We start from the raw sequence: 27,758 nt of genomic DNA, 5'->3' as shown, positions 1-27,758 counted from the left end.
CCTTTTTTTTGGTAAAAAAATATTGATTTAAAAAAGAAAATATCATTACAATTCATTAGCTTGTCCCATCCCCTCCCCCCTTAAGCCCCCAAAGAAGGACAAAGTTGTGAGTCACACCCTGTACAAATAAATATAAATTCATGCATATCATTGGATCACTTAAACAGCATAATTGGTACTATTGCAACAAATTTCCGCAGATCAGCATCACAGACATATCTAAAGAGTATTAATGAACTGTCCCCTCCACATCTTGTCCCTGGACATTGCTGCCTTCCTGCCTGACTTCCTGAAGCTGTATTACCCTCTTGTGTCATCCTGACCAGATAATACAGAGGTTCTCGATCTCTCTTGAGCATTTCTCTTTGGTGCTTACATCACCAAAGTGTCACAAGTCTTCCAAAACACTCTGGTGTCAGCAGTGGTCGCTGTGGCCCTTGCTCCCAGGTCTGTGCTCTGGGCCACTGCGCGCCACAGGTACCACAGAACTCCAATGTTGTGATGTTGCTGTGACCTCCAACCCATGTTGAATGACTATGCCTAAGAGGAAAGAGTAACAGAACTCCAGCATCACCTGCGGTATATGTGGCCCTACTCCGACTGCTGAAAAGATAGATCACAGCTTCTTGCAACAGGAATGGTCCTCTACAGCATCAACCTTACATGTGTGCGCAGGTCAAGGATGAAATGAGGGTGTTTAATCAGAATATCAGAAGCAAAAATATTGTAGGACTAAATATTGTGTCAAAAATATCGAGCACAAAAATATTGTAAAGATAAATGTCTATAGGTAAGCAAAGTTTTACTACGTATAACTCCACATATATGTACCCTGACGATATATGTATATATCTTCAAGGCATTTGGATGTGGAATTAAGAATAGTAAATCTATACTTACCTAATTGCACTTACCTTCTCGATCTTTAGGTCCTCAATATTTCTGACATGACATTCTGCCCACACTATGGGCCTGATTATGACCCTGGCGGACGGCGGAGGCCGTCCGCCAAGGTACCGCCGCTGAATGACCGCACCGCGTTCAAAAGACCGCGGCGGCCATTTAGACATTTCCTCTGGGCCGGCGGGCGCTCTCCAAAAGAGCGCCAGCCGGCCCAGAGTAAATGCCCCTGCAACGAGGACGCCGGCTCAGAATTGAGCCGGCGGAGTTGCAGGGGTGCGACGGGTGCAGTTGCACCCGTCGCGTATTTCAGTGTCTGCTTAGCAGACACTGAAATACTTTGCGGGGCCCTCTTACGGGGGCCCCTGCGGCACCCCCTACCGCCATCCTGTTCCTGGCGGGCGAACCGCCAGGAACAGGATGGCGGTAGGGGGTGTCAGAATCCCCCATGGCGGCGCAGCAAGCTGCGCCGCCATGGGGGATTCTAAGGGCAGCGGTAAACCGGCGGGAGACCGCCGGTTTGCCTCTTCTGACCGCGGCCGAACCGCCGCGGTCAGAATGCCCTGCGGGGCACCGCCGGCCTGTCGGCGGTGCTCCCGCCGACCCTGGCCCCGGCGGTCTTGTACCGCCGGGGTCAGAATCACCCCCTATATCTTTGGTTCCGATATCCCGTCAGTGATCCTGGAATAAGACCACCATTGCAAACACATGTATTGCCTTTACACACCCATGCACTGCACTGTTGATGTTCTTCCTATGTGGCGTTACCAGAGATTTCATACTGAGAAGAGGGGTGGGCGTAATTTGGAGTCTCTGGCTCCCAGTCATGTGTTCCTCAGGAGGTTTGTAAAGTGCAAACCTGCTGTAATCTGTATTTGTTGGGCTCAAGGAGTTTGTTGCTGTAGAGAACCTGAAACGCTGCCGTGGTGCTGTGGTGCTTCAGTGAGGTCTATTGCACCTGGGATAAAGCTGCCTTTTTCTTAGCAACGCTTCAGCGCAGGATGTGCACATTTGTGTCTACAGTTGACAGTGAACTCACTTTTTATCATTAAATGGCTGACTCAGCTGGAGTAATGGAGATACTCAGACTCAGGCACAGAACAGTCCTAATTCCACCTCAGTAGAGATCCCCTTCTCCTCGATCGGATAATAATTTAAGTAACATGCTGCTGGTAAATTAAAATATACTGATGATCATTTTCTAAATGTCATGGATACTGCCCGTCATGATCTCAGAGCTCTCAACTTTATTCAATGTGATCCATGATCATTAACAAATAATCGTGAGCCTTTGGGTGTACTATACGATCTGTCTGCGGGGCCCTGTCATGCAGGACACTTGCAGATACCATTTTGGGTCCAGTCAGGTACAGTTACTGAAACCTTAAGCTCATCCCTGGGTTGCTATGGCTCCGAGCCGTAAGGCTTAGCAAAGGAACAATGTGCAAAGTATTTAACAGTATTAAACAACATAATACAAAAGTCACACGACAGGAAAGGTGACAATTTTGAGACATTAAGTATCAAAATCTACCAGATGGTTCTAGAGATATAGATTTTAGAAGCAATAAATAATGTGTATATGATCCAAGAACTAGCATTGGTCAACCAAAAGTTAGGAGACTTTTGTTAAATTTGTTAAAGTTAGTTCTGCAACTCCAGTCCAAGTTGGGTGACCAATCCTGGCAGGACTACGGCCTAGGGAGCCAAAAAGAATACTTTTGTACAGTTACCAGGCCACCAGAGCGTTTAAGGAAAGATCCAAACTTTACAGGAAAACCGCCATAGATATCAATGGAGTGGTCCAGATGCTGAGGGTTACAGGCAAAAGATGCACCAAGGATGCTCCAATTGTGGTGTGGTCGACGGGGGCCCTCGTGGAGATTCCTTGGTCCACAGATGAAGTGGTACATTCTTCACCATAGAAGTCAGTGTCCCTCAAAGTCCTCTTTGTTGCAGTAGCCGGCCAGCCAATCCTGGGCTACTGGTCAGTCTCTACCAAGGTTGGAGCAAAATCCATTAGTGGGTGCTAGTGTCCTTTGGGTGCAGGTTTAGGCTATCTTGGATTTGTACTTTTGGGTGCTCCGCAGCTGGTAGAGGCACAACTCTTGCAGAGGCTACCAACTTTGCAACTAGGGTAACTCCAGCTCTTGTGTCCCTGGAGCTGGTTCCAGGACATTAGCTGAGGGATCCTTGGAGTCCCTGCTGTTGCTGGATGTCAGACATCAACCCTTCCCTGAGCCAGGAGCCGTAGACACAGTCCAATCTTTGGTGGCCCAGAGTGCAGCAGATGCAGTCCTTCTGAGCTTACAGCCTCTCTTTGGGTCTAAGGGCAGGGGAGTAGTCCTTCTTCGGTACTCTCTCCGATTCCAGCTTGATATGAGGGTTAGGGTGCCAGGGATGCCATATTTGTCCCAGGAAAGACCCCTGAAGGTACCACACGGTCACTAGCCAATGGGCTACTGGGTCCCCTCTTACTTAGTGACAAAGTTCTTGTGATGTGTGGCATCTGGCTATCCCAGAAAGCCACATTTGTGTCCCTTTCAAGATGGCACAACCTTTCCTTGGTCGTCAGGAGCTTGGTAGCCCATCCTAAAGGTGTGGCTACCTGAAGGCTATACACCCATGGTAAAACCAGTTTGGTGGCAAGATTGCCCTCTCTGGCCCTGTCGCCAGGCTGTCTAGCCCACCCCGTCCTAAAAACAACCTCCACCCCCATCCCACCATAAAACCTACCCTGTCCTAAGAGCTGCCCACCCTGTCCTAAAAATTACCAGGGCCCCCTGCCCTAAACCCTAAATCCTACCCTGCCCTAGAAACTACCCCAACCCTCCGCCCCAGGCCCTAATCCCTATCCTGTCCTAAAAACTACCCCACCCTGTCCTAACAACTACCCCGAACCCCCACCCTAAATCCTAAAACCTACCCTGCCTTGTCCCAAAAACTACCCCAATCCTCAGCCCCACCCTAAACCCTAAAAGCTAACATGCCCTGCCCTAAAACCTACCCTGCCCTGTTCCAAAAACAACCCCAACTTCCTGACCCCGCCCTGAACCCTAAAACAATCCCCACCCTGTCCTAAAATCCACCCCAACCACCCCACTCCTCCCTAAACCCTAAACGTTACCCTGCCCTGTCCTAAAACCTACCCTGCCCTGTCCTAAAAACTACCCAGGCCCCGCCCTGAACCCTAAAACCTACACTGTCCTAAAAGCTCCCCCCACCCTGTCCGAAACTCTACCCCATGCCCCACTCCCACTCTAAACCCTAAAGCCTACCCCACCCTGTTCTTAAACTATCCCCAACCCGCCCCCACCCTGAACCCTAAAAGCTACCCTGTCCTAAAAGCTAACCCACCCTATCCTAAAAACATCCCCAACCGCACTCCCCCACTCTAAACCCTAAAAGCTACCATGCCCTGTCCTAAAACCCACCCTGCCCTGTCCTAAAAACTACAGAGCCCCCATCCCCTCCCTGAACTCTAAAAGCTACCCACCCTGTCCAAAAAACCACGTCGACCACCGCCCCACCCCTAACCCTAAAGGTACACTGCCCTGTCCTAAAACATACTTTGCCCTGTCCTAAGAGCTATCTCAACCCCCGCTCTAAACCCTAAAACCTACCCTGTTCTCAAAACTACCCCACCCTGTGCTAAAAACTACCCGACCCCTACTCTAAACCCTAAAACCTACCCTGCCCTGAACCCTAAAAGCTACCCAACTCTAAAAGCTACCCTGCCCTGTCCTAAAATCTACCCTTCCCTGTCCTTAAAATTAACCAGACCTCCGGCCCTAAACCGTAAAATCTACCCTGTCCTAAAAAATCCCCCACCCTGCCCTTAAAACTACCCCGACCCAACACCCCTGCCCTAAACTCTCAAACCTACTTAACCCTGTCCTTAAAAATCCCCTCACCCGCCTCAGCCCGACTTACTCGGCTGCCACCCAAATGCATGGTGCCGTAACTACGCATTGGCGTGGTTCAGACGGATGCGTGGTTAAGGGCAAGCGTGGTAACGCTTGTGTCCTTAGGGCCTGCGTGGCTCTGGATGGTTTTAAAAGCCGTTTCCTGTTATGTGGCAACACCCACCGCAACGCGCATGCCACCTTTCCTATCGCAGAGTGAGGCAACGCAGTGACTTTCGCGGTGTTGCCTCGGTCAATATTTGCAAAGTCATGAAAAGCAAGGCAGGGTGGCTTTACGTGGCCTTGTAGCTACGGCCCTGCAGTGTGTGCCGCCCAAGCATCGCTAACAGTGAAGTTCCCCTCGATGCACGGAGGCCTGTAAATGAGCCCCCCTGCGAGTAACTTCATCAGTGGGGGAGGCACCCTCAGGATATCGCAGTGTAACCAACCCTTTTTGTCTTTAGACTTTCTGGGAAGTGACATAAAATGATATGTAAGTGAGAACTGAAATGTTCACTAAACTCCCTCCGTTTTCCCAAAATAACTACCTTTATCGTCGTAAGTACTCTGTGATTTCTAGTCTCATTTCGTAACGATTTCTCCTTTAAATACCCCTCATACACGTGTCCTAATCAATGGTGCTTCCATAAAGAATCATTTCTTTTTATTTAAACATAATCAACTTCAGAAAGACTGAAAATAGACCCAGGTGTTTGGCTACAAAGTGTAGTCCATGAAACAGTCCAATGTGTGTTCTTCCAAATAACTTGTCTTGCAGTACACCTCTCTGTAATCTGCATATTGTTTCAGCAAACTGTAGAAAAATACGCTGCTCCTCCAACAAGAATCATAGCTCCATTCTCGCTTCAGCTGGACAAACTGTGTGATATCAGGCAATTATTCTATTTTACTGTGCCCCCTTCATCAGCGCATTTGACAGCGCCTTGAAGCACATTCTCTGTTGTACGTGAGCTACACACAGAAGGCAGATGACACCTGATTTGCATCAATGTGTCTAAATTCATTTTCATAAATTATCACTTTTAACAAAAAACACCGAGTTCAGCGGCAGAAACTCGAGCACTAAAGTGAAAGGCTCCCACGTTACAAGGAAAACATTTGGGAAATGTGAAACTTGCTTGTTCTGTATTTACAGGATACCTGGTGCAAGGTTTACTTTCCGAATATTTTACTGGTTCGGCCAGTGCTTAATTTGTAAAAAAAAAATAAGTGCCAGGAAGGACCCAAGGAACTTCAAAGGAGTCCACTCCGGCTGGCACCGCCAAGAACCCTGCCACTGTGCTGAGTACCAGCTACATTTGCCATTTTAAATGGACCCTGTGCTGATGAACTCAGCTAAAGAAGAAACACACGACGCCACCAAGTAGTGTAATCCCATAATAATCCCATTCTAGGTGCCGGTGTTTAGAAGTAAGTGCTGGTGCTGAACACTAGAAAACACCGCCCCAAATTAAGCACTGGGTTCAGCTTGGCTCTCCCTGCTACTCTGCTGGCTCACCCACCTCTGTGGTTTACACCAAGTCCTTCCCAGCACTGACTGCTCAGACCCACCCTCTGCCTCCATAGCTCCTCGTGTAGGCGGCAAATATCTGAAATTCCAACGCTCCCTCTGAAGGAAATGAATTTCCTAAGAAGTTGTTGAATATGCAAATCCAGGAAATGGCTCTGATATCGCCCTCGTCACCACCCAGACATCCAGGGGTTGTCTAAGTAAGGATGGGCTCATATAAGGCTGTGTATAAATACGGTAACTCCAGATGCACCAGAAACAACTGTACTTGGACTCACAGAAGGTGTAGGTGAGTACCGCTCTCTGTAGTAAAGAAGTCTTTCTTAATGTGTGGGTGAATACCGCTGTCTGTAGTGAAGAAGTCTTTGTTAAGGTGTGGGTGAGTACCGCTCTCTGTAGTAAGGAAGTCTTTGTGAAGGGGTAGGTGAGTACAGCTCTCTGTAGTAAAGAAGTCTTTGTTAAGGTGTGGGTGAGTACCGCTCTCTGTAGTAAAGAAGTCTTTGTTAAGGTGTGGGTGAGTACCGCTCTCTGTAGTAAAGAAGTCTTTGTTAAAGTGTGGGTGAGTACTGCTCTCTGTAGTAAGGAAGTCTTTGTGAAGCCGTAGGTGAGTACAGCTCTCTGTAGTAAAGAAGTCTTTGTTAAGGTGTGGGTGAGTACCGCTCTCTGTAGTAAAGAAGTCTTTGTTAAGGTATGGGTGAATACCGCTCTCTGTAGTAAAGAAGTCTTTCTTAAGGTGTGAGTGAGTACCGCTCTCTGTAGTAAAGAAGTCTTTGTTAAGGTATGGGTGAGTACCACTCTCTGTAGTAAAGTAGTCTTTGTTAAGTCATAGGTGAGTACCGCTCTCTGTAGTAAAGAAGACTTTGTTAAGGTGTAGGTGAGTACCGCAATCTGTAGTAAAGAAGTCCTTGTTAAGGCATAGGTGATTACCGCTCTCTGTAGTAAAGAAGTCTTTGTTTAGGGTTTGTTGAGTACTGCATACCGCTATCTGTAGTAAAGAAGTGTTCGTTAAGCTGCCGGTGAGTACCGCTCTGTCTGTGGTAAAAGAAGTCTTTGTTGAGGTGTGGGTGAGTAACGGTGTCTGTAGCAAAGATGTCTTTGTTAAGATGTGGGTGAGTACAGCTCTCTGTAGTAAAGCAGTCTTTGTTAATGTGTGGGTGAGTACCGCTGTCTGTAGTAAAGAAGTCTTTGTTAAGGTATGGGTGAGTACTGCTCTCTGTAGTGAAGAACTCTTTGTTAAGGTGTGGGTGAATACCGCTCTCTGTAGTAAAGAAGTCTTTGTTAAGGTGTGGGTGAGTACCGCTCTCTTTAGTAAAGCAGTGTTCGTTAAGGAGCAGGTGAGTACCGCTCTCTCTGCAGTAAAGAATTCTTTGTTAAGGTATGGGTGAGTACTGCTATCTGCAGTAAAGAAGTGTTTGTTAAGGTGTGGGTGAGTACCGCTATTTGTGGTAAAAGAAGTCTTTGTAAAGGTGCAGGTGAGTACCACTCTCTGTAGTAAAGAGGTCTTTGTTAAGGTGTAGGTGAGTACCACTATCTGCAGTAAAGAAGTCTTTCTTAAGGTGCTGGTGAGTACCACTCTCTGTAGTAAAGAAGTCTTTGTCAAGGTGTAGGTGAGTACCTCTCTCTGTAGTAAAGAAGTCTTTGTTAAGTCTAGGTGAGTACCGCTATCTGTAGTACAGAAGTCTTTGTTAAGGTGTAGGTGAGTACAGCTCTCTGTAGTAAAGATGTCTTTGTTAAGGTGTAGGTGAGTACCGCTATCTGTAGTAAAGAAGTCCTTGTTAAGGCATAGGTGATTACCGCTCTCTGTAGTAAAGAAGTCTTTGTTAAGGTGTGGGTGAGTACAGCTCTCTATAGTAAAGAAGTATTTGTTAAGGTGTGGGTGAGTACCGCTCTCTGTAGTAAGGAAGTCTTTGTGAAGGCGTAGGTGAGTACAGCTCTCTGTAGTAAAGAAGTCTTTGTTAAGGTATGGGTGAGTACCGCTCTATGTAGTAAGAAGTCTTTGTTAAGGCGTAGGTGAGTACTGCTCTCTGTAGTAAGGAAGTCTTTGTTAAGGTTTGGGTGAATACCGCTTTCTGTAGTAAAGAAGTCTTTTTTAAGGTGTGGGTGAATACCGCTCTCTGTAGTAAGAAGTGTTCGTTAAGGCGTAGGTGAGTACAGCTCTCTGTAGTAAAGAAGTCTTTGTTAAGGTGTGGGTGACTACCGCTCTCTGTAGTAAAGAAGTCTTTGTTAAGGTGTGGGTGAGTACAGCTCTCTATAGTAAAGAAGTATTTGTTAAGGTGTGGGTGAGTACCGCTCTCTGTAGTAAGGAAGTCTTTGTGAAGGCGTAGGTGAGTACAGCTCTCTGTAGTAAAGAAGTCTTTGTTAAGGTATGGGTGAGTACCGCTCTATGTAGTAAGAAGTCTTTGTTAAGGCGTAGGTGAGTACTGCTCTCTGTAGTAAGGAAGTCTTTGTTAAGGTGTGGGTGAATACCGCTTTCTGTAGTAAAGAATTCTTTTTTAAGGTGTGGGTGAATACCGCTCTCTGTAGTAAGAAGTGTTCGTTAAGGCGTAGGTGAGTACAGCTCTCTGTAGTAAAGAAGTCTTTGTTAAGGTGTGGGTAAATACTGCTCTCTGTAGTAAAGATGTCTTTGTTGTTAAGGTGTGGGTGAGTACCGCTGTAGGAAGTTGGCTCTGTATGTACTATTTCAAAGTAAGAAATAGCATGCAAAGAGTCCAAGGGTTCCCCTTAGAGGTAAGATAGTGGGAAAAAGAGATAATCTAATGCTCTATTTTGTGGTAGTGTGGTCAAGCAATAGGCTTATCAGAGGGTAGTGTTAAGCATTTGTTGTACATACACACAGGCAATAAATGAGGAACACACACTCAAAGACAATTCCAGGCCAATAGGTTTTTGTATAGAAAAATATATTTTCTTAGTTTATTGTAAGAACCACAGGTTCAAGATTTACACATAATACTTTAAAGGAAAGGTATTTCACTCAGGTATCTTAGGAACTTTGAATCAACACAATATCATGTACAGTTTTAGCAAAAATGGCAATAAGCTATTTTAAAACTAGACACTGCAATTTTCAACAGTTCCTGGGGGAGGTAAGTTTTGGTTAGTTTTGCAGGTAAGTAAAACACCTACAGGGTTCAAAGTTGGGTCCAAGGTAGCCCACCGTTGGGGGTTCAGAGCAACCCCAAAGTTACCACACCAGCAGCTCAGGGCCGGTTAGGTGCAGAGTTCAAATTGGTGCCCAAAACGCATAGGATTCAATGGAGAAGGAGGTGCCCCGGTTCCAGTCTGCCAGCAGGTAAGTACCCGCGACTTCGAAGGGCAGACCAGAGGGGTTTTGTAGGGCACCGGGGGGACACGAGTCAGCACAAAAAGTATACCCTCGTCGCTGTGGGGGGTCAGGGGGGTCAACTCTGACTACTCACGGGCTCGCAGTCGCCGGGGAGTCCTCCCTGTAGTGTGGTTTCTCCGCAGGTCGAGCCGGGGGCGTCGGGTGCAGAGTGGGAAGTCTCACGCTTCCGGCGGGAAACGTGGAGTCCTTTTAAAGTTGTTTCTTTGTTGCAAGTTTCGTTTCAGTCTTTGTGGAACAGGGCAGCTGTCCTCAGGAGTTCTTGGTCCTTTTAGATGCAGGGTAGTCCTCTGAGGCTTCGGAGGTCGCTGGACCCTGGGGAACGCGTCGCTGTTGCAGTTTTTCTCAAAGTGGGGAGACAGGCCGGTAGGGCTGGGGCCAAAGCAGTTGGTGTCTCCGTTTTCTCTACAGGGCTTCAGGTCAGCAGTCCTTCTTCGTCTTAGGTTGCAGGAATTTAATTTCCTAGGTTCTGGGGAGCCGCTAAATACTGAATTTAGGGGTGTGTTTAGGTCTGGGAGGGCAGTAGCCAATGGCTACTGTCCTTGAGGGTGGCTACACCCTCTTTGTGCCTCCTCTCTGAGGGGAGGAGGGCACATCCCTATTCCTACTGGGGGAATCCTCCAAAATCAAGATGGAGGATTTCTAAAGGCAGGGGTCATCTCAGCTCAGGACACCTTAGGGGCTATCCTGACTGGTGGGTGACTCCTCCTTCTTTTTCTCATTATCTCCCCTGGACTTGCTGCCAAAAGTGGGGGCTGTGTCGAGGGGGCTGGCATCTCCACTAGCTGGAGTGCCCTGGTGCATTGCAACACGAAGCCTGAGCCTTTGAGGCTCACTGCTAGGTGTTACAGTTCCTGCAGGGAGGAGGTGTGAAGCACCTCCACCCAGAGTAGGCTTTTGTTTCTGTCCTCAGAGAGCACAAAGGACCTCTCCACATGGGGTCAGAAACTCGTCTCTCAGCAGCAGGCTGGCACAGACCAGTCAGTCCTGCACTGAACAATTGGGTAAAATACAGGGGGCATCTCTAAGATGCCCTCTGTGTGCATTTTTTAATAAATCCAACACTGTCATCAGTGTGGGTTTATTATTCTGAGAAGTTTGATACCAAACTTCCCATTATTCAGTGTAGCGATTATGGAGCTGTGGAGTTCGTTTTTGACAAACTCCCAGACTGTAGGAAAGTACCATCTTGCCTGGCATGTTGCCCCCATATTTCACTGTATATATGTTGTTTTAGTTGTATGTGTCACTGGGACCCTGCCAGCCAGGGCCCCAGTGCTCATAAGTGTGCCCAGTATGTGTTCCCTGTGTGATGACTAACTGTCTCACTGAGGCTCTGCTAATCAGAACCTCAGTGGTTATGCTCTCTCTTTGCTTTCCAAATTGTCACTAACAGGCTAGTGACCAATTTCACCAATTCACATTGGCATACTGGAACACCCTTATAATTCCCTAGTATATGGTACTGAGGTACCCAGGGTATTGGGGTTCCAGGAGATCCCTATGGGCTGCAAAATTTCTTTTGCCACCTATAGGGAGCTCTGACAATTCTTACACAGGCCTGCCACTGCAGCCTGAGTGAAATAACGTCCACGTTATTTCACATCCATTTACCACTACACTTAAGTAACTTATAAGTCACCTATATGTCTAACCTTTACCTGGTAAAGGTTGGGTCCTAAGTTACTTAGTGAGTGGGCACCCTGGCACTAGCCAAGGTGCCCCCACATCGTTCAGGGCAAATTCCCCAGACTTTGTGAGTGCGGGGACACCATTACACTTGTGCACTATACATAGGTCACTACCTATGTATAGCGTCACAATGGTAACTCCGAGCATGGCCATGTAACATGTCTAAGATCATGGAATTGTCACCCAAATGCCATTCTGGCGTTGGGGAGATAATTCCATGATCCCCCGAGTCTCTAGCACAGACCCAGGTACTGCCAAACTACCTTTCCTGGGGTTTCACTGCAGCTGCTGCTGCTGCCAACCCCTCAGACAGGTTTCTGCCCTACTGGGGTCAAGCCAGACTTGGCCCAGGAAGGCAGAACAAAGGACGTCCTCAGAGAGAGGGTGTTACACCCTCTCCCTTTGGAAAAAGGTGTCAGGGCTGGGGAGGAGTAGCCTCCCCCAGCCTCTGGAAATGCTTTCATGGGCACAGATGGGGCCCATCTCTGCATAAGCCAGTCTACACCGGTTCAGGGATCCCCCAGCCCTGCTCTGGCGCAAAACTGGACCAAGGAAAGGGGAGTAGCCTCCCCCAGCCTCTGGAAATGCTTTGATGGGCACAGATGGGGCCCATCTCTGCATAAGCCAGTCTACACCGGTTCAGGGATCCCCCAGCCCTGCTCTGGCGCAAAACTGGACAAAGGAAAGGGGAGTGACCACTCCCTGACATGCACCTCCCCTGGGAGGTGCCCAGAGCTCCTCCAGTGTGCTCCAGACCTCTGCCATCTTGGAAACAGAGGTGCTGCTGGCACACTGGACTGCTCTGAGTGGCCAGGGCCAGCAGGTGACGTCAGAGACTCCTTCTGATAGGCTCTTACCTGTGTTGCTAGCCTATCCTCCTTCCTAGGTAGCCAAACCTCCTTTTCTGGCTATTTAGGGTCTCTGCTTTGGGGAATTCTTTAGATAACGAATGCAAGAGCTCATCAGAGTTCCTCTACATCTCTCTCTTCACCTTCTGCCAAGGAATCGACCGCAGACTGCTCTGGATGCCTGCAAAACCGCAACAAAGTAGCAAAGATGACTACTGCAACCTTGTATCGCTGATCCGGCCGCCTTCTCAACTGTTTTCCTGGTGGTGCATGCTGTGGGGGTAGTCTGCCTCCTCTCTGCACTAGAAGCTCCAAAGAAATCTCCTGTGGGTCGACTGAATCTTCCCCCTGCAACCGCAGGCACCACAAGACTGCATCACTTGTCCTCTGAGTCCCCTCTCAGCACAACAAGCGTGGTCCGTGGAACTCAGCAACTCTGTCCAAGTGACTCCCACAGTCCAGTGACTCTTCAGTCCAAGTTTGGTGGAGGTAAGTCCTTGCCTCCCCACGCTAGACTGCATTGCTGGGTACTGCATGATTTGCAGCTGCTCCGGCTCGTGTGCACTCTTCCAGGATTTCCTTTGTGCACAGCCAAGCCTGGGTCCCTGACACTCTAACCTGCAGTGCACAACCTCCTAAGTTGTCCTCCGGCGTCGTGGGATCTTCCTTTGTGACTTCGGGTGAGCTCCGGTTCACTCTTCTTTGTAGTGCCTGTTCTGGCACTTCTGCGGGTGCTGCCTGCTTCTGAGAGGGCTCCTTGTCTTGCTGGGCGCCCCCTCTGTCTCCTCACGCAATTGGCGACATCCTGGTTCCTCCTGGGCCACAGCAGCATCCGAAAACCCTAAATGCGACCCTTGCAGCTAGCAAGGCTTGTTTGCAGTCTTTCTGCATGGGAACACCTCTGCAAGCTTCTTCACGATGTGGGACATCCATCTTCCAAAGGGGAAGTTCCTAGTCCTCTTCGTTCTTGCAGAATCCACAGCTTCTACCATCCAGTGGCAGCTTCTTTGCACCCTCAGCTGGCATTTCTTGGGCAACTGCCCAATCTCGACTTTGTCGCAACTCTTCGACTTGGTCCCCTTGTTCCACAGGTACTCTCGTCTGGAAATCCATTGTTGTTGCATTGCTGGTGTTGGTTTTCCTTGCCGAATTCCCCTATCATGACTTCTGTGCTCTCTGGGGAACTTAGGTACACTTTACACCTACTTTTCAGGGTCTTGGGGTGGGCTATTTTTCTAACCCTCACTGTTTTCTTACAGTCCCAGCGACCCTCTACAAGCTCACATAGGTTTGGGGCCCATTCGTGGTTCGCATTCCACTTTTGGAGTATATGGTTTGTGTTGCCCCTATACCTATGTGCTCTCATTGCAATCTATTGTGACTGTACATTGCTTGCATTGCTTTCTATTGCTATTACTGCATATTTTTGGTACTGTGTACATATATCTTGTGTATATTTGCTATCCTCATACTGAGGGTACTCATTGAGATACTTTTGGCATATTGTCATAAACATAAAGTACCTTTATTTTTAGTATATCTGTGTATTGTGTTTTCTTATGATATTGTGCATATGACACCAGTGGTTTAGTGGGAGCTTTGCATGTCTCCTAGTTCAGCCTAAGCTGCTCTGCTAAGCTTCCCTTTTCTATCAGCCTAAGCTGCTAGACACCTCTGCTACACTAATAAGGGATAACTGGACCTGGTGCAGATTGTAAGTACCCCTTTGGTACCTCTACAAACCAGGCCAGCCTCCTACACAGACCACATACTTAATATGGCCATACTGTACTTACAATGTCTAAGAATAGACTTAGACACTGTAGGGCCATAGTGTCATGCACATATGCCCTCACCTGTGGTATAGTGCACCCTGCCTTAGGGTTGTAAGGCCTGCTAGAGGGGTGACTTACCTATGCCACAGGCAGTATTTTATGGGCATGGCATCCTGAGGGGGATGCCATGTCGACTTTGCCTTGTTCTCCCCACCAACACACACAATCTGCACTGGCAGTGTGCATGTATTAGGTGAGGGGTCCCTGACGGTGGCACAACATATGCTGCAGCCCTTAGGGACCTTCCCTGGTCACAGGGCCCTTGGTACCACTGGTACCTTTCACAAGGGACTTATCTGTGTGCCTGGTGTGTGCCAATTGTGGATACAATGGTACATTTTAGGGAAAGAACACTGGTGCTGGGGCCTGGTTAGCAGGGTCCCAGCACACTTCACAGTCAAGTCAGCATCAGTATCAGGCAAAAAGTGGGGGGTAACTGCAACAGGGAGCCATTTCCTTACAACCGCTCTCTGTAGTAAAGAAGTCTTTGTTAAGGCGTAGGTGAGTACCGCTATCTATAGTAAAGAACTCTTTGTTAAGGTGTGGGTGAATACTGCTCTCTGTAGTAAAGAAGTCTTTGTTAAGGCGTAGGTGAGTACAGCTCTCTGTAGTAAAGAAGTCTTTGTTAAGGCGTAGGTGAGTACCGCTCTCAGTAGTAAAAAAGTATTTGTTAAGGTGTAGGTGAGTACCGATATCTGTAGTAAATAAGTCTTTGTTAAGGCGTAGGTGAGTACCGATATCTGTAGTGAAGAAGTCTTTGTTAAGGTGTAGGTGAGTACCGCTCTCTGTAGTAAAGAAGTCTTTGTTAAGGCATAGGTGAGTACCGCTATCTGCAGTAAAGAAGTCTTTGTTAAGGTGTAGGTGAGTACCGCTCTCTGCAGTAAAGAAGTCTTTGTTAAGGTGTGGGTGAGTACCGCTATCTGCAGGAAAGAAGTCTTTGTTAAGGCGTAGGTGAGTACTACTCTCTATAGTAAAGAGGTCTTTGTTAAGGTATGGGTGAGTACCGCTATATGTGGTCAAAGAAGTCTTTGTTAAGGTGTAGGTGAGTACCTCTATCTGCAGTAAAGAACTCTTTGTTAAGGTGTGGGTGAATACTGCTCTCTGTAGTAAAGAAGTCTTTGTTAAGGCGTAGGTGAGTACCGCTATCTATACTAAAGAAGTCTTTGTTAAGGCATAGGTGAGTACCGCTCTCTGTAGTCAAAAAGTATTTGTTAAGGTGTAGGTGAGTACCAATATCTGTAGTAAAGAAGTATTTGTTAAGGCGTAGGTGAGTACCGCTCTCTGTAGTAAAGAAGTCGTTGTTAATGTGTGGGTGAATACCGCTCTCTGTAGTAAAGAAGTCTTTGTTAATGTGTAGGTGAGTACCGCTGTCTGTAGTAAAGACGTCTTTGTTAAGGTGTAGGTGAGTACTGCTGTCTGTAGTAAAAAAGTATTTGTTAAGGTGTAGGTGAGTACCGCTCTCTGTAGTAAAGAAGTCTTTGTTAATGTGTGGGTGAATACCGCTCTCTGTAGTAAAGAAGTCTTTGTTAAGGCGTAGGTGAGTACAGCTCTCTGTAGTAAAGAAGTAAAGAAGTATTTGTTAATGTGTAGGTGAGTACTGCTGTCTGTAGTAAAGACGTCTTTGTTAAGGTGTAGGTGAGTACTGCTGTCTGTAGTAAAAAAGTCTTTGTTAAGGTGTAGGTGAGTACCGCTCTCTGTAGTAAAGAAGTCTTTGTTAAGGTGTAGGTGAGTACCGCTATCTGCAGTAAAGAAGTCTTTCTCTAGGTTTATTTATAGGTTGCTGGAGCAGAGACGCAGTTTGATGCTCAGGCCACGTCCTAAAGTTTGTAGTACATTTGATATTTATCTTTGGATATTTTTACACCAGGTGTAACTTTCTTACTGGTGTGATCGTCTCGGTGCTAGTCGCATGTACTGGAGGTTGTACATTTTGGGGTAAAAACAAACTCACCCTGTGAAGTGTGTATTTAAAATGTGTGTGGCATGGTGAAGATTCCATATTTTCTAAGGTTACCTGTGGGATGAAACCACTGGGGGCACCATGGGCCCTTGTGCCCCCTCAGCGCCACATTTGCTGCAGAATTTGTGCCACCAACGTGATGCTAACAGGCCACTACCATAGCGCCATATTTATAAGGTGGCATTCCCTTTGTATGATGTATGCAAAGGGGGGCCGTTCCTTGTTAGAGAGTCACTAAAAATGACGCAATGGAATCTACCAGGTTCCATTGCGCCATTTCTAGCGTCATTTTTAACGCCTGCTTAAAGCAGGCGTTAGCATGAGGCTCCCATTGATTTCAATGGGTCTCTTAACACTAGACTGGATTAGTATCATTTGTTTTACGCTAATCCAGGATAACATTACAATAGCGTAACAAAAATTACGCTATTGCCCCTAACATGTGCCTTGGTATATGGCACTACCATGGTGGCGTTAGAAGACGCAAGGGGGCCTCACTAGTGATGCGCCACTTTCTTGTAAATATGGCCCCTTGTTTCTTGTCATGAGTTTCAGCTTTGCAAGCCCTATGTAAACCTTCCACCACACCTCAGACTTTTCTCTGAGCTCCGCTGCAGCCTGAGACTGGTACATTTTTACAAAAGTAGAACTCTGGGCAACTCTGCTCCTACTGGCTGATGTTCTTGGCCGTCACCAGTTCCAAGCGTGGCTCATTATTGGCCATTGGCTGCCAGGCATTAACTGCTATTAATACACCTTTCCCTTATACGCCCCAGCCATTGGCATGGGTCCATAACTGGAAGGCTGGAAACTAACTGCTGTTAATAGCCTGGGAAGGAGACAATCAAGCTAATTTAATTAAGTCTTGAATTGCTCCATTCACAGAGTTTCAACCTCAGGGGAGTTTAAAGGCAGAGACAAAGGGACAGCAGCCCTAATGTGCAGGGTCTCTCTCAAGCCCTCCTTAGGGGGGATCACTCTTCATGTGAAATATGATATTGGACCAAGTACTTCATTCAGAACTGGAATTGAAAAACTTGGGTTCAAGGTCACACTTTTTGCCTGCATCCTTTCATTTATGAAGATGCAGCAAATGACATTGGCATCGGTGCCCACTGCCCCTTTATTTTCTGATATAAGGGCATCAACATTTACAATTGATGGTCTAGTTGAAGCTGTGAGTGACAGAAATAGGTTTTTTAAAAGGTCTCAACAGCCCTTTAGTATCTCCAATCCCCACAAGGCAGCTCTGAGTCTTCAGATGCCTCTGACCCTGGTGGGTAAAAGTGGCAGATTCTGCTTTTGGGAGAGTCTGGAGCTGTATTTCCTCAGAATGTTCCAGAACTAAATGAAATGTTTCTCCCTGACACCTTCACAGTGCTCTGAAATTCCACATCTTGCATCCTGATAGTGGCTTCTAGTGACACAAAGTGTGAATAACCACAGCTGAGGAGTGGAGACCCATGGATTGTTTAAAGTCCATTTCTGTCATTCTGCTGCAGTGTAGCTCCTCGTGGCTAAGTCTGCGCCTGTCATTCTGCTGCAGTGTAGCTCCTCGTGGCTATATCTGCTCCTGTTCCTGTCATTCTGCTGCTGTGTAGCTCCTCGTGGCTATAGCTGCTTCTGTATCTGTCATTCTGCTGCTGTGTAGCTCCTCGTGGCTGCGACTGCTTCTGTATCTGTTATTCTGCTGCAGTGTTGCTCCTCGTGGCTAAGTCTGTTCTTGTTCCTGTCATTCTGCTGCTTTGTAGCTCCTCGTGGCTAAGTCTGCTCCTGTCATTCTGCTGCTGTGTAGCTCCTCGTGGCTATAGCTGCTTCTGTATCTGTCCTTCTGCTGCAGTGTAGCTCCTCGTGGCTGCGACTGCTTCTGTATCTGTTATTCTGCTGCAGTGTTGCTCCTCGTGGCTAAGTCTGTTCTTGTTCCTGTCATTCTGCTGCTGTGTAGCTCCTCGAGGGTATGACTGCTCCAGTTTCTATCATGCTGCTGGAGTGCAGCTCCTCGTGGCTAAGTCTGCTCCTGTTCCTGTCATTCTGCTGCTTTGTAGCTCCTTGTGGCTAAGTCTGCTCCCGTCATTCTGTTGCTGTGTAGCTCCTCAAGGGTATGACTGCTCCTGTTTCTATCATGCTGCTGAATTGTAGCTCCTCGTGGCTATGTCTGCTTCTGAATCTGTCATTCTGCTGCAGTGTAGCTCCTCGTGGCTATGTCTGCTCCTGTTCCTGTCATTCTGCTGCAGTCTAGCTCCTCGTGGCTGCGCCTTCTTCTGTATCTGTTATTCTGCTGCAGTGTAACTCCTCGTGGCTATATCTGCTCCTGTAACTGTCATTCTGCTGCTGTGTAGCTCCTCGAGGGTATGACTGCTCCTGTTTCTATCATGCTGCTGCAGTGTAGGTCCTCGTGGCTATGTCTGCTTCTGAATCTGTCATTCTGCTGCAGTGTAGCTCCTCGTGGCAATAGCTGCTTCTGTATCTGTCATTCTGCTGGAGTGTAGCTCCTCGCAGCTAAGTCTGCTCCTGTTCCTGTCATTGTGCTGCAGTGTAGCTCCTCGTGGCTAAGTCTGCTCCTGTTCCTGTCATTGTTCTGCAGTGTAGCTCCTCGAGGGTATGACTGCTCCAGTTTCTATCATGCTGCTGGAGTGCAGCTCCTCGTGGCTAAGTCTGCTCCTGTTCCTGTCATTCTGCTGTTTTGTAGCTCCTCGTGGCTAAGTCTGCTCCCGTCATTCTGTTGCTGTGTAGCTCCTCGAGGGTATGACTGCTCCTGTTTCTATCATGCTGCTGAATTGTAGCTCCTCGTGGCTATGTCTGCTTCTGAATCTGTCATTCTGCTGCAGTGTAGCTCCTCATGGCTATGTCTGCTCCTGTTCCTGTCATTCTGCTGCAGTCTAGCTCCTCGTGGCTGCGCCTTCTTCTGTATCTGTTATTCTGCTGCAGTGTAACTCCTCGTGGCTATATCTGCTCCTGTAACTGTCATTCTGCTGCTGTGTAGCTCCTCGAGGGTATGACTGCTCCTGTTTCTATCATGCTGCTGCAGTGTAGGTCCTCGTGGCTATGTCTGCTTCTGAATCTGTCATTCTGCTGCAGTGTAGCTCCTCGTGGCAATAGCTGCTTCTGTATCTGTCATTCTGCTGGAGTGTAGCTCCTCGCAGCTAAGTCTGCTCCTGTTCCTGTCATTGTGCTGCAGTGTAGCTCCTCGTGGCTAAGTCTGCTCCTGTTCCTGTCATTGTTCTGCAGTGTAGCTCCTCGCAGCTAAGTCTGCTCCTGTTGCTGTCCTTCTGCTGCAGTGTAGCTCCTCGTGGCTGCGATTGCTTCTGTATCTGTTATTCTGCTGCAGTGTAGCTCCTCGTGGCTAAGTCTGTCCCTGTTCCTGGCATTCTGCTGCTGTGTAGCTCCTCGAGGGTATGACTGCTCCTGTTTCTATCATGTTGCCGGAGTGTAGCTCCTCGTAGCTAAGTCGGGTCCTGTTTCTGTCATTCTACTGCAGTGTAGCTCCTCATGGCTGCAACTGCTTCTGCACCTGTTATTCTGCTGCAGTGTAGCCCCTCATGGCTGAGTCTGCTCCTGTTCCTGGCATTCTGCTGCTGTGTAGCTCCTGAGGGTATGACTGCTCCTGTTTCTATCATGCTGCTGTTGTGTAGCTCCTCGTGGCTAAGTCTGCTCCTGTCATTCTGCTGCTGTGTAGCTCCTTGTGGCTATATCTGCTTCTGTTTCTGTCATTCTGCTGCAGTGTAGCTCCTCGTGGCTATATCTGCTTCGGTACCTGTCGCTCTGCTGCAGTGTAGCTCCTCGTGGCTTTATCTGTTTCTGTACCTGCCATTTTGCTGCAGTGCAGCACCTCATGGCTATGACTTCTTCTCTTTCTATCATTCTGCTGCAGTGTAGCTCCTCAACGGTATGGCTGCTCCTGTTTCTGTCCTTCTGCTGCAGTGTAGCTCCTCGTGGCTGAGTCTGCTCCTGTTCCTGTCATTCTGATGCAGTGTAGCTCCTTGTGAGTTTGACTGCTTCTGTTTCATTCATTCTGCTGCACTGTAGCTCCTCGTGGCTATAGCTGCTTCTGTATCTGTCATTCTGCTGGAGTGTAGCACCTCGTGGCTGAGTCTGCTCCTGTTCCTATCATTCTGCTGCTGTGTAGCTCTTCGAGGGTATAACTGCTCCTGTTTCTATCATGCTGCTGCAGTGTAGCTCCTCGTGGCTATGTCTGCTTCTGAATCTGTCATTCTGCTGCAGTGTAGCTCCTCGTGTCTGAGTCTGCTACTGTTCCTGTTATTCTGCTGCAGTGTAGCTCCTCGTGGCTGAGTCTGCTCCTGTTCCTGACATTCTGCCGCAGTGTAGCTCCTCGTGGTTATATCTGCTCATGTTCCTGTCATTCTCCTGCTGTGTAGGTCCTCGAGGGTATGACTGCTCCTGTTTCTATCATGCTGCTGGAGTGTAGCTCCTCGCGGCTAAATCTGCTCCTGTTCCTGTCATTCTGCTGCAGTGTAGCTCCTCGTGGCTAAGTCTGCTCCTGTCGTTCTGCTGCAGTGTAGCTCCTTGTGGCTGCGACTGCTTCTGTATCTGTTATTCTGCTGCAGTGTAGCTCCTCGTGGCTAAGTCTTCTCCTGGTCCTGTCATTCTGCTGCTGTGTAGCTCCTCGAGGGTATGAATGCTCCTGTTTCTATCATGCTGCTGCAGTGTAGCTCCTTGTGTCTAGGCCTGTCCCTGTTCCTGTCAGTCTGCTGCAGTGTAGCTCCTCGTGGCTATGCCTGATCTTGTTTCTGTCATTTTGTTGAATTTACCTTCTCGTTGCCACGTCTGCTCCTGTTTCAGTCATTGTGCTGTAGTGTAGCTCCTCGTAGCTATCACTGCTCCTGTTTCTTTGATTTTCTTGCAGTGTATCTCATGACTGTGGCTGCTCCTGTTCCTGTCATTCTGCTGCTGTGTAGCTCCTCGTGGCTACATCTGCTTCTGTACCTGTCGCTCTGCTGCAGTGTAGCTCCTCATGGCTATGGCTGCTTCTCTTTCTATCATTCTGCTGCAGTGTAGCTCCTCGTGAGTATGACTGCTTCTGTTTCTATCATTCTGCTGCAGTGTAGCTCCTCGAGGGTATGGCTGCTTCTCTTTCTATCATTCTGCTGCAGTGTAGCTCCTCGTGGCTATATCTGCTTCTGTATCTGTCAAGGTTGGAGATGGAGGTCTAAAAGTCCAGGAGGAGACACCAGTTGTTCTTCCGGGCAGAGAGAGTTTGAATAGTGAAAGAACCAGACAACAGCTCTAGGCAATTTATGTGAAGTTCCAATTTGTGGGGACCCCAACGATCTCTAGTGAAGATCTCTCCACATCTGGCACAATTGCAGAAACCGTCTGTGAGGTGGAAAGATCGGTACTGTAAGATAAGCGTCGACCATCCAATTGCCCTCCATCAATAGATACAGAGGCAAATGGATCCCTTCCATTTTAAAATGCCTATAGGCCACCCAGTGATTGAAATCCCTGAGGTTTAAAATCAGACGTGACCTTCCCCTGGATAAGGAAAATCGTACTACAGAAGCCCCTGGGTGAGGAAAGGAAAGGGTGATCGTACCTTTGCAAAGGAGCTTGTAAATCTCTGAATCTATGAAGGTCATTTCTTGTTGGGGAAAAAAGAAGAGGACAAGGGGGAGTCAGTTGCAAAGGAGAACCCAATAGTTATAAATAGAACCCCATAACCATCTTCAGAACCCAGGGGTCGTGAGAGAGATTTTGCCAGTTGTGAACAAACAGTTGTGTTCTGCCTCCTAAGCGCAAATGAGCTAAAGGAATAATGGTTACCAGAGAAACCAGAAGATGATGTGATCTGGAAGTACCCTTTGTAGGACTCTCTGCTCTGTCTGCTCCTGGTGAAATACGCCCTGATTCCAAGAAGCCTGCACTTCTGGTGCTGTCTTGCCAACCTCTTACCCTGCAATAATCATATCCATGAGGGGAGCCTTGAAAAGAACCTTGGCCTGGCAAACGGCCTCTACTTCACCCAGTCCAGGCAAAAAGATTTGTTTGGAAAACTTTTTTAAGAGACAACTTAGCTTTATCAAGGGCCATGAAGATATTCACAAACTTGCCAATGTCCTTGCTAAATTTCTCCCCAAAGAGAAGGCAGTCAGCATTGGGACCAGTATCAAAAGAAACCGAAATGCATAAGCAGGGACTTATTGCCGTATAGTGTAATTGGTGTTTCTGAGGAGGCATGCTGCCCGCTGTGACCAGTCTGCCAGGATCTCTGGGTCTATCATGGAGCCAGTCTCTTGTGCCAGGAAAGCCATTTCCAAACTTCTTGCTTAGAGGACAGATCAGTTTAGGAGTTTCTCTTGATTCTCTTTCCATGCCCTGTTGATGCGCTTTTTGGGAAACCCTAGCATATGTCTTCAAGAAGGTTAGTATGCTGGGGTCTATGTCAGGGGTACAGACTGTTTTGCCTGGAATGTCAGGTCTAGGGCATTCGGCATGTAGCCTATTATGAGCCTCTCTGTCAAAGCTTTTTCTCAGACGATGCTGCATGTACTCCGCCATTGCCAGGAGACCTGTCTGAAGACCATGGGTGGATGATATTCTCAGGTGCAAATTGAAAAGGATTAGAGTTGCTAGGCCCAGGCAATAACCCCAGGGGAGATCACAGGATTGCTTATTGTTCTTAGGTGTCGTAGGGGGCTCGGAGTGAGTAGAATGCGAGAAGCTAGAGTCAGTGACCAAATCAACTTGGGCAAGTTTCTGAGGAGCTAGAGTTGGGTCATGGACACTGTACCTGTGGTCTCCCAGACAATCCTGGGAGAGATGAGCCAGGACCTGAGCATGAGGCCATCTCTGTGTCTCAGTAGGATTCTCGTGAGGGGGAGAGGAACCACCCTAGGTGGAGGCGACCAAGGCCAATTTCTTCTTCTTTTTGGCCAAATGATCTATCTGGTAAGTAATGGGCTGAAGAGCCATGGCTTTATAAACAGATTTCTGGACAGACATGTCAGTAGCCTTCACAAACCCATCATCAATTAATATTCAACTTCCTGCTGAAAGGGTTTGTATTTAACTGGATCATAGGGCTAACAATCAGACCTGATGTCTATAGGAGGCTGGCCTGGTGTGTGGGGGGTACCTATGGTACTTACACCTTATACCAGGTCCAGGTATCCCTTATTAGTGTAGCATAGTCAGTGTCTAGAAGCCAGGCTCTCTAGAGGTAGCTGTGGATGAGCACCGAAGGCTTATCTAAGAGACGTGCAACGCTCATGCAATACCACTGTAGTCACACAGTACTCACATACATGAAATAAAATACTCTGGGGGTCATTCTGACCCTGGCGGCCGGTGACCGCCAGGGTCACCGACCACGGGAGCACCGCCAACAGGCTGGCGGTGCTCCCGAGGGCATTCTGACCGCGGCGGTTCAGCCGCGGTCAGAAAGGGTAAACCGGCGGTCTCCCGCCGGTTTACCGCTGCCCCATTGAATCCTCCATGGCGGCGGAGCGCGCTCCGCCGCCATGGGGATTCAGACACCCCCTACCGCCATCCTGTTCATGGCGGTTCGCCCGCCATGAACAGGATGGCGGTAGGGGGTGCCGCGGGGCCCCTGGGGGCCCCTGCAGTGCCCATGCCAATGGCATGGGCACTGCAGGGGCCCCCGTAAGAGGGCCCCGCAAAGTATTTCAGTGTCTGCTTTGCAGACACTGAAATACGCGACGGGTGCAACTGCACCTGTCGCACCTTCCCACTCCGCCGGCTCAATTCTGAGCCGGCATCCTAGTGGGAAGGTTGATTTGCCCTGGGCTGGCGGGCGGCCTTTTGGCGGCCGCCCGCCAGCCCAGGGCAAATCTCAGAATCACCGCAGTGGTCTTTCGACCGCGGTGCGGTGTTCTGACGGCGGTACCTTGGCGGACGGCCTCCGCCGTCCGCCAAGGTCAGAATCAGGGCCTCTGTGTTACAAAAATAAAGGTACTTTATTTTGGTGACACACATATAAAAAATACCATAGAGACTCCCATAGGAGATAAATAATACACAAAAATATACACTAGTATGCAGAAATAGGCCCAAAAATAGAAAACAGTGCAATTACTGAAAATCACAATAGTCAGAAATGGGCCTGGGGAAGCACAAACCATATACTAAGAAAGTGGAATGTGAATGTTGGTCCCCCACCTAGGCAAGTCTAGTGTGTAGAGGGGAGCTGGGAGTACTAGAAAACCCCGAAGGTAAGTACTAGAACCCACCCCAGTGCCCAGAAAAGTAGGAGTAAAGTACAGTAACTTTCCCAAAGTACACACAGAAACGAGAAACAGGATTATGCAAGAACCAGAAGAGACTGCAAGACACCAACAGTGGATTCCTGGACAAGAAGACCTGTGGAAGAAGGGGACCAAGTCCAAGAAGCACAGAAGAGTCCAGGAAGAAGAGGAGCCCCTGCAAACTTGGATGAAGGTGTAAAAGGGGAACCACCGGTAAAGAAGAACAGTCAGAATTGCACCCAAGAAGACGGAGTCGGATTCCTGGTTGGTGCAAATGATATCCTACGCCGGATGGAAGATTGCAGTTGGTTTGCGTCGCTGAAGTCGACCCACGAGACGTGGAACACAAAGTCTCGCGGTTAGGAGAAAATTATGCTGCCCGGGACCAGAAAGGACCAGGTGGACTCTACCCAGGAGGGGGAGTCCAAGAGGGCTCTCAGCAACTCAGAGAGCCCACAGAAGACCGGGCCACGCACACAGGAGTCCCACAGTATGGGTACAGAGAAGGTGCAAAAGAGGCCCATGCAGCACTACAGCAAAGGCTCCCACGTCACCAGAGAACCACTCAGGAAGTTGTGTGGTGCAGGATAGTGTGCTGGGGGCGGGAGCTACAAGATGCATGAAGAACTTTGTGGAAGCCTTGGCAGGTGCAAAATACGCAGTGCATAGGGGTACTGTCTTGCGTGAGGAGGCAAGCTCTTACCTCCACCAACGTTGGACAGCTGGAAGAGAGGACCGTCTGGACCACTTCAGTCCACCACCCGTGTTGCAGGATCCATGCAGCTGAGCAGGAGACGGGATCCACACCACCAGTCTTCGATGCAGATAGTACCTGCAGATGCGGGGAGTGACTCCTTTACCCCAAGGAGGATTCTTTTGCTCTTCTGATGCAGACTGATACCAGGCTGTCCTCAGAGGATGCACGACCGGGAACCAGTTGCAATTGCTGGCAGGAGCTGAAGATACAATGGTGCAGAAGGCGTCTTGCTTCTATGTTGTAGCTTGTAGAGTTCCTGGCGAGTCCAGTTACAGTTTCTTCAGTGAGAAGTCGAAGTGGAGAATGCAGAGGAGTCCTGCTGGAGTCTTGCAATCAGAATCTTAGGAAACACTCAGGAGAGAGACCCTAAATAGCCTTGAGAGGGGGATTGGACACCTAGACGGGTGCTCACATATCAGAAGGGGGCTCTCCTCTGTCCACTTAGATGTTCCCAGAGTTCCCTGCCAACCTTGTTTTCAAGATGGCAAAACCCAGGAACCCTCTGGAGGAGCTTTGAGCACCACCCCGGAGGTGGTGATGGACAGGGGAGTGGTCACTCCCCTTTCCTTTGTCCAGTTTCGTGCCAGAGCAGGGACTAGGGGGTCCCTGAACCAGGGTAGACTGGTTTATGCAAGGAGGGCACCAAATGTGCACTTCAAAGCATTACGAGCGGCTTGGGAGGCTACTCCTCCCAAGCCTGTAACACCTATTTCCAAAGGGAGAGGGTGTAACACCCCTCTGCCATAGGAAATCCTTTGTTCTGCCTTCCTGGGCTTGATCAGATCAAGCAACAGGAAGGCAGAAACCTATCTGTGAGATGGCAGCAGCTGGGGCTGCCTGGAAAACTTCAGAAGGCTGGAATGGCAATCTTGGGGGTCCTCTAAGGAGCCCCCGGAGTGCATGGGATCAAACAACCAATGCTTGGAAAAGCATTAGGGTATGATTCCAACATGTTTGATAACAAACATGACCATATTCGGAGTTACCATTATGTAGCTGGACAGAGGTATTGACCTACGCCCAGCACACGCATAAAATGGCGTCCCCGCACTCTCAAAGTCTGGAAACATGGGCCTGGGGTATGGGGGCACCTCTGCTAGTGCAGGGGTGCCCCCACACACAGGTACTTTGCACCCTGCCCTCTGGGCTGGAAGGCCTGCCATAGGGGTGACTTATAAGTGACCTGGTGCAGTGTGAAATGGCAGTGAAAGGGTGCTTGCACCTTTTTACGCAGGCTGCAGTGGCAGTCCTGCAAACACTTTGCATGGGCTCCCTATGGGTGGCACAGTATATGCTGCAGCTCATAGGGATCCATTGGAACCCCAATGCCCTGGGTACCTAGGTACCATATACTAGGGACTTATAAGGGGGCACCAGTATGCCAATTGTGGGTGGAATAATGTGTTAACAATAACACACAACCAATTTTGGAAGGAGAGAGCATACTGGGGTCCTGATTAGCAGGATCCCAGTAGACACCGTCAAGCACACTGACACCAGGCAGAAAATGGGGGTAACCATGCCAAGAAAGAGGGTACTTCCCTACAATGTCAGATTACCAAATCTCCAGATAATGGAATGCAACCGGGGGCGAGGGGGAGGAACAGCCTCCAGATAACACCCAGATTAGGATATGGAGAGCTCCTCAGGCACAGCCTGTAAGAAGAATTATTTCAGCTGTTGCAGCAGGGAGAGGAGTTGCCATGTGGAATGCCACAGGTTCCAAAAATGATCGCAATCACAGAAAGTTTTCCAAAGGTTATGGCAGGAGTAGAAAAACAGGGACTATTAAGCCAAGCTCATGGCATACTTCTTGACCTGATGGGGCAGGGGAGCCAGGGCCTCTTGTTATTAAAACCCGGAGTGACAACCACAGCCGCTTTCAACCTCTGCGGAGCCGTGAAGGAGAAATGGACCATAGAAAAGGAAAGAAGACTTCATGCGGCGTCCAATTGACCTACATGCTTGCAGACCTCATGCCCAAGGGAAGAGGCAGATAAATTTTGCTGCTGTAAGGAGCACGCTAGGGATCCAACGCTTCTGGAAACCTGACATTAGGGGGAGAGTATAGGGTAAGTAGAGACCGCACGTGCCGACAACCACCAGGCCACAGCATAGCTAAAGGCATCACACCAGAAACAAACAATAATAATGGAATAATAAAGCAATAATAAACAACAATATTGAGACAATCGAAATATCAGAACAAGCAAATTATCACAATGGGAGGTAGATTCAGAATCGAGAGACACTTTTCTTGGCTGCGGAGCAGCAAAGAAAGAGGCAGCAGAATGGTGTTTCTCAGTTTGGAGGACATGGAGGAGCAGTGATTGGTGGACTGGGAAGGAAGTGTAATAGGAAGTGTGTTTTGATGCTCATGGGATTTGTAGTTTTTTGTTCATCAATGTTTTGATTTGCTGCTGTGGTTTTGGTTGTAAAGAAACAGAAGCATAATCAGAGCCTCCGATCCTGATATAGAATTTACTTTTCAGAGTCTGAGAGACCGTACCTCTGGAACTCCATGTGCCTACAGAATTGCAGGAGTGGTAGCTTATGTACATTCAAACAAAAAAGGTTTAAATAATTCAGCTGCTATTTCTACAAAAGCAGTGTTACCTTTGAACCATAAGAGCGTTCGGAATCTGGTGCATGCCAACATTGCACGCGCAACCTCATCTTGATGCACTGTGCATCTACCTGCTTTTGTGTGTCAGTGACATTACACGACATCATCATAATCCACACGGAGGTCACGTCGAGGATTT

At 48.4% G+C, this 27,758-nt stretch overlaps 2 protein-coding genes across 2 annotated transcripts in view; one reads left to right on the top strand and one right to left on the bottom strand.

The window, feature by feature from the left end:
* LOC138288056 (nucleophosmin-like) overlaps positions 1-4,854 on the bottom strand; it is a 248,665-nt gene extending 243,811 nt beyond the window's left edge. Inside the window, exon 1 of the mRNA XM_069229299.1 lies at positions 4,834-4,854. Coding sequence (XP_069085400.1) covers positions 4,834-4,854 — 21 coding nt within the window. The remainder of the gene's footprint in view (positions 1-4,833) is intronic.
* Positions 4,855-6,521: 1,667 nt separating this feature from the next.
* The window catches only part of LOC138254477 (endonuclease domain-containing 1 protein-like), a 40,327-nt gene continuing 19,090 nt past the window's right edge, over positions 6,522-27,758 (top strand). Inside the window, exon 1 of the mRNA XM_069205817.1 lies at positions 6,522-6,625. The gene's annotated coding sequence lies outside the window, so the exon portion shown is untranslated. The remainder of the gene's footprint in view (positions 6,626-27,758) is intronic.

Source organism: Pleurodeles waltl, chromosome 1_1, assembly GCF_031143425.1.
Source record: "Pleurodeles waltl isolate 20211129_DDA chromosome 1_1, aPleWal1.hap1.20221129, whole genome shotgun sequence".
Classification (NCBI taxonomy): Eukaryota; Metazoa; Chordata; class Amphibia; order Caudata; family Salamandridae; genus Pleurodeles; species Pleurodeles waltl.
The sequence above is the reverse complement of the archived record's forward strand: the minus strand, read 5'-3'. Positions and strand labels throughout refer to the sequence as shown.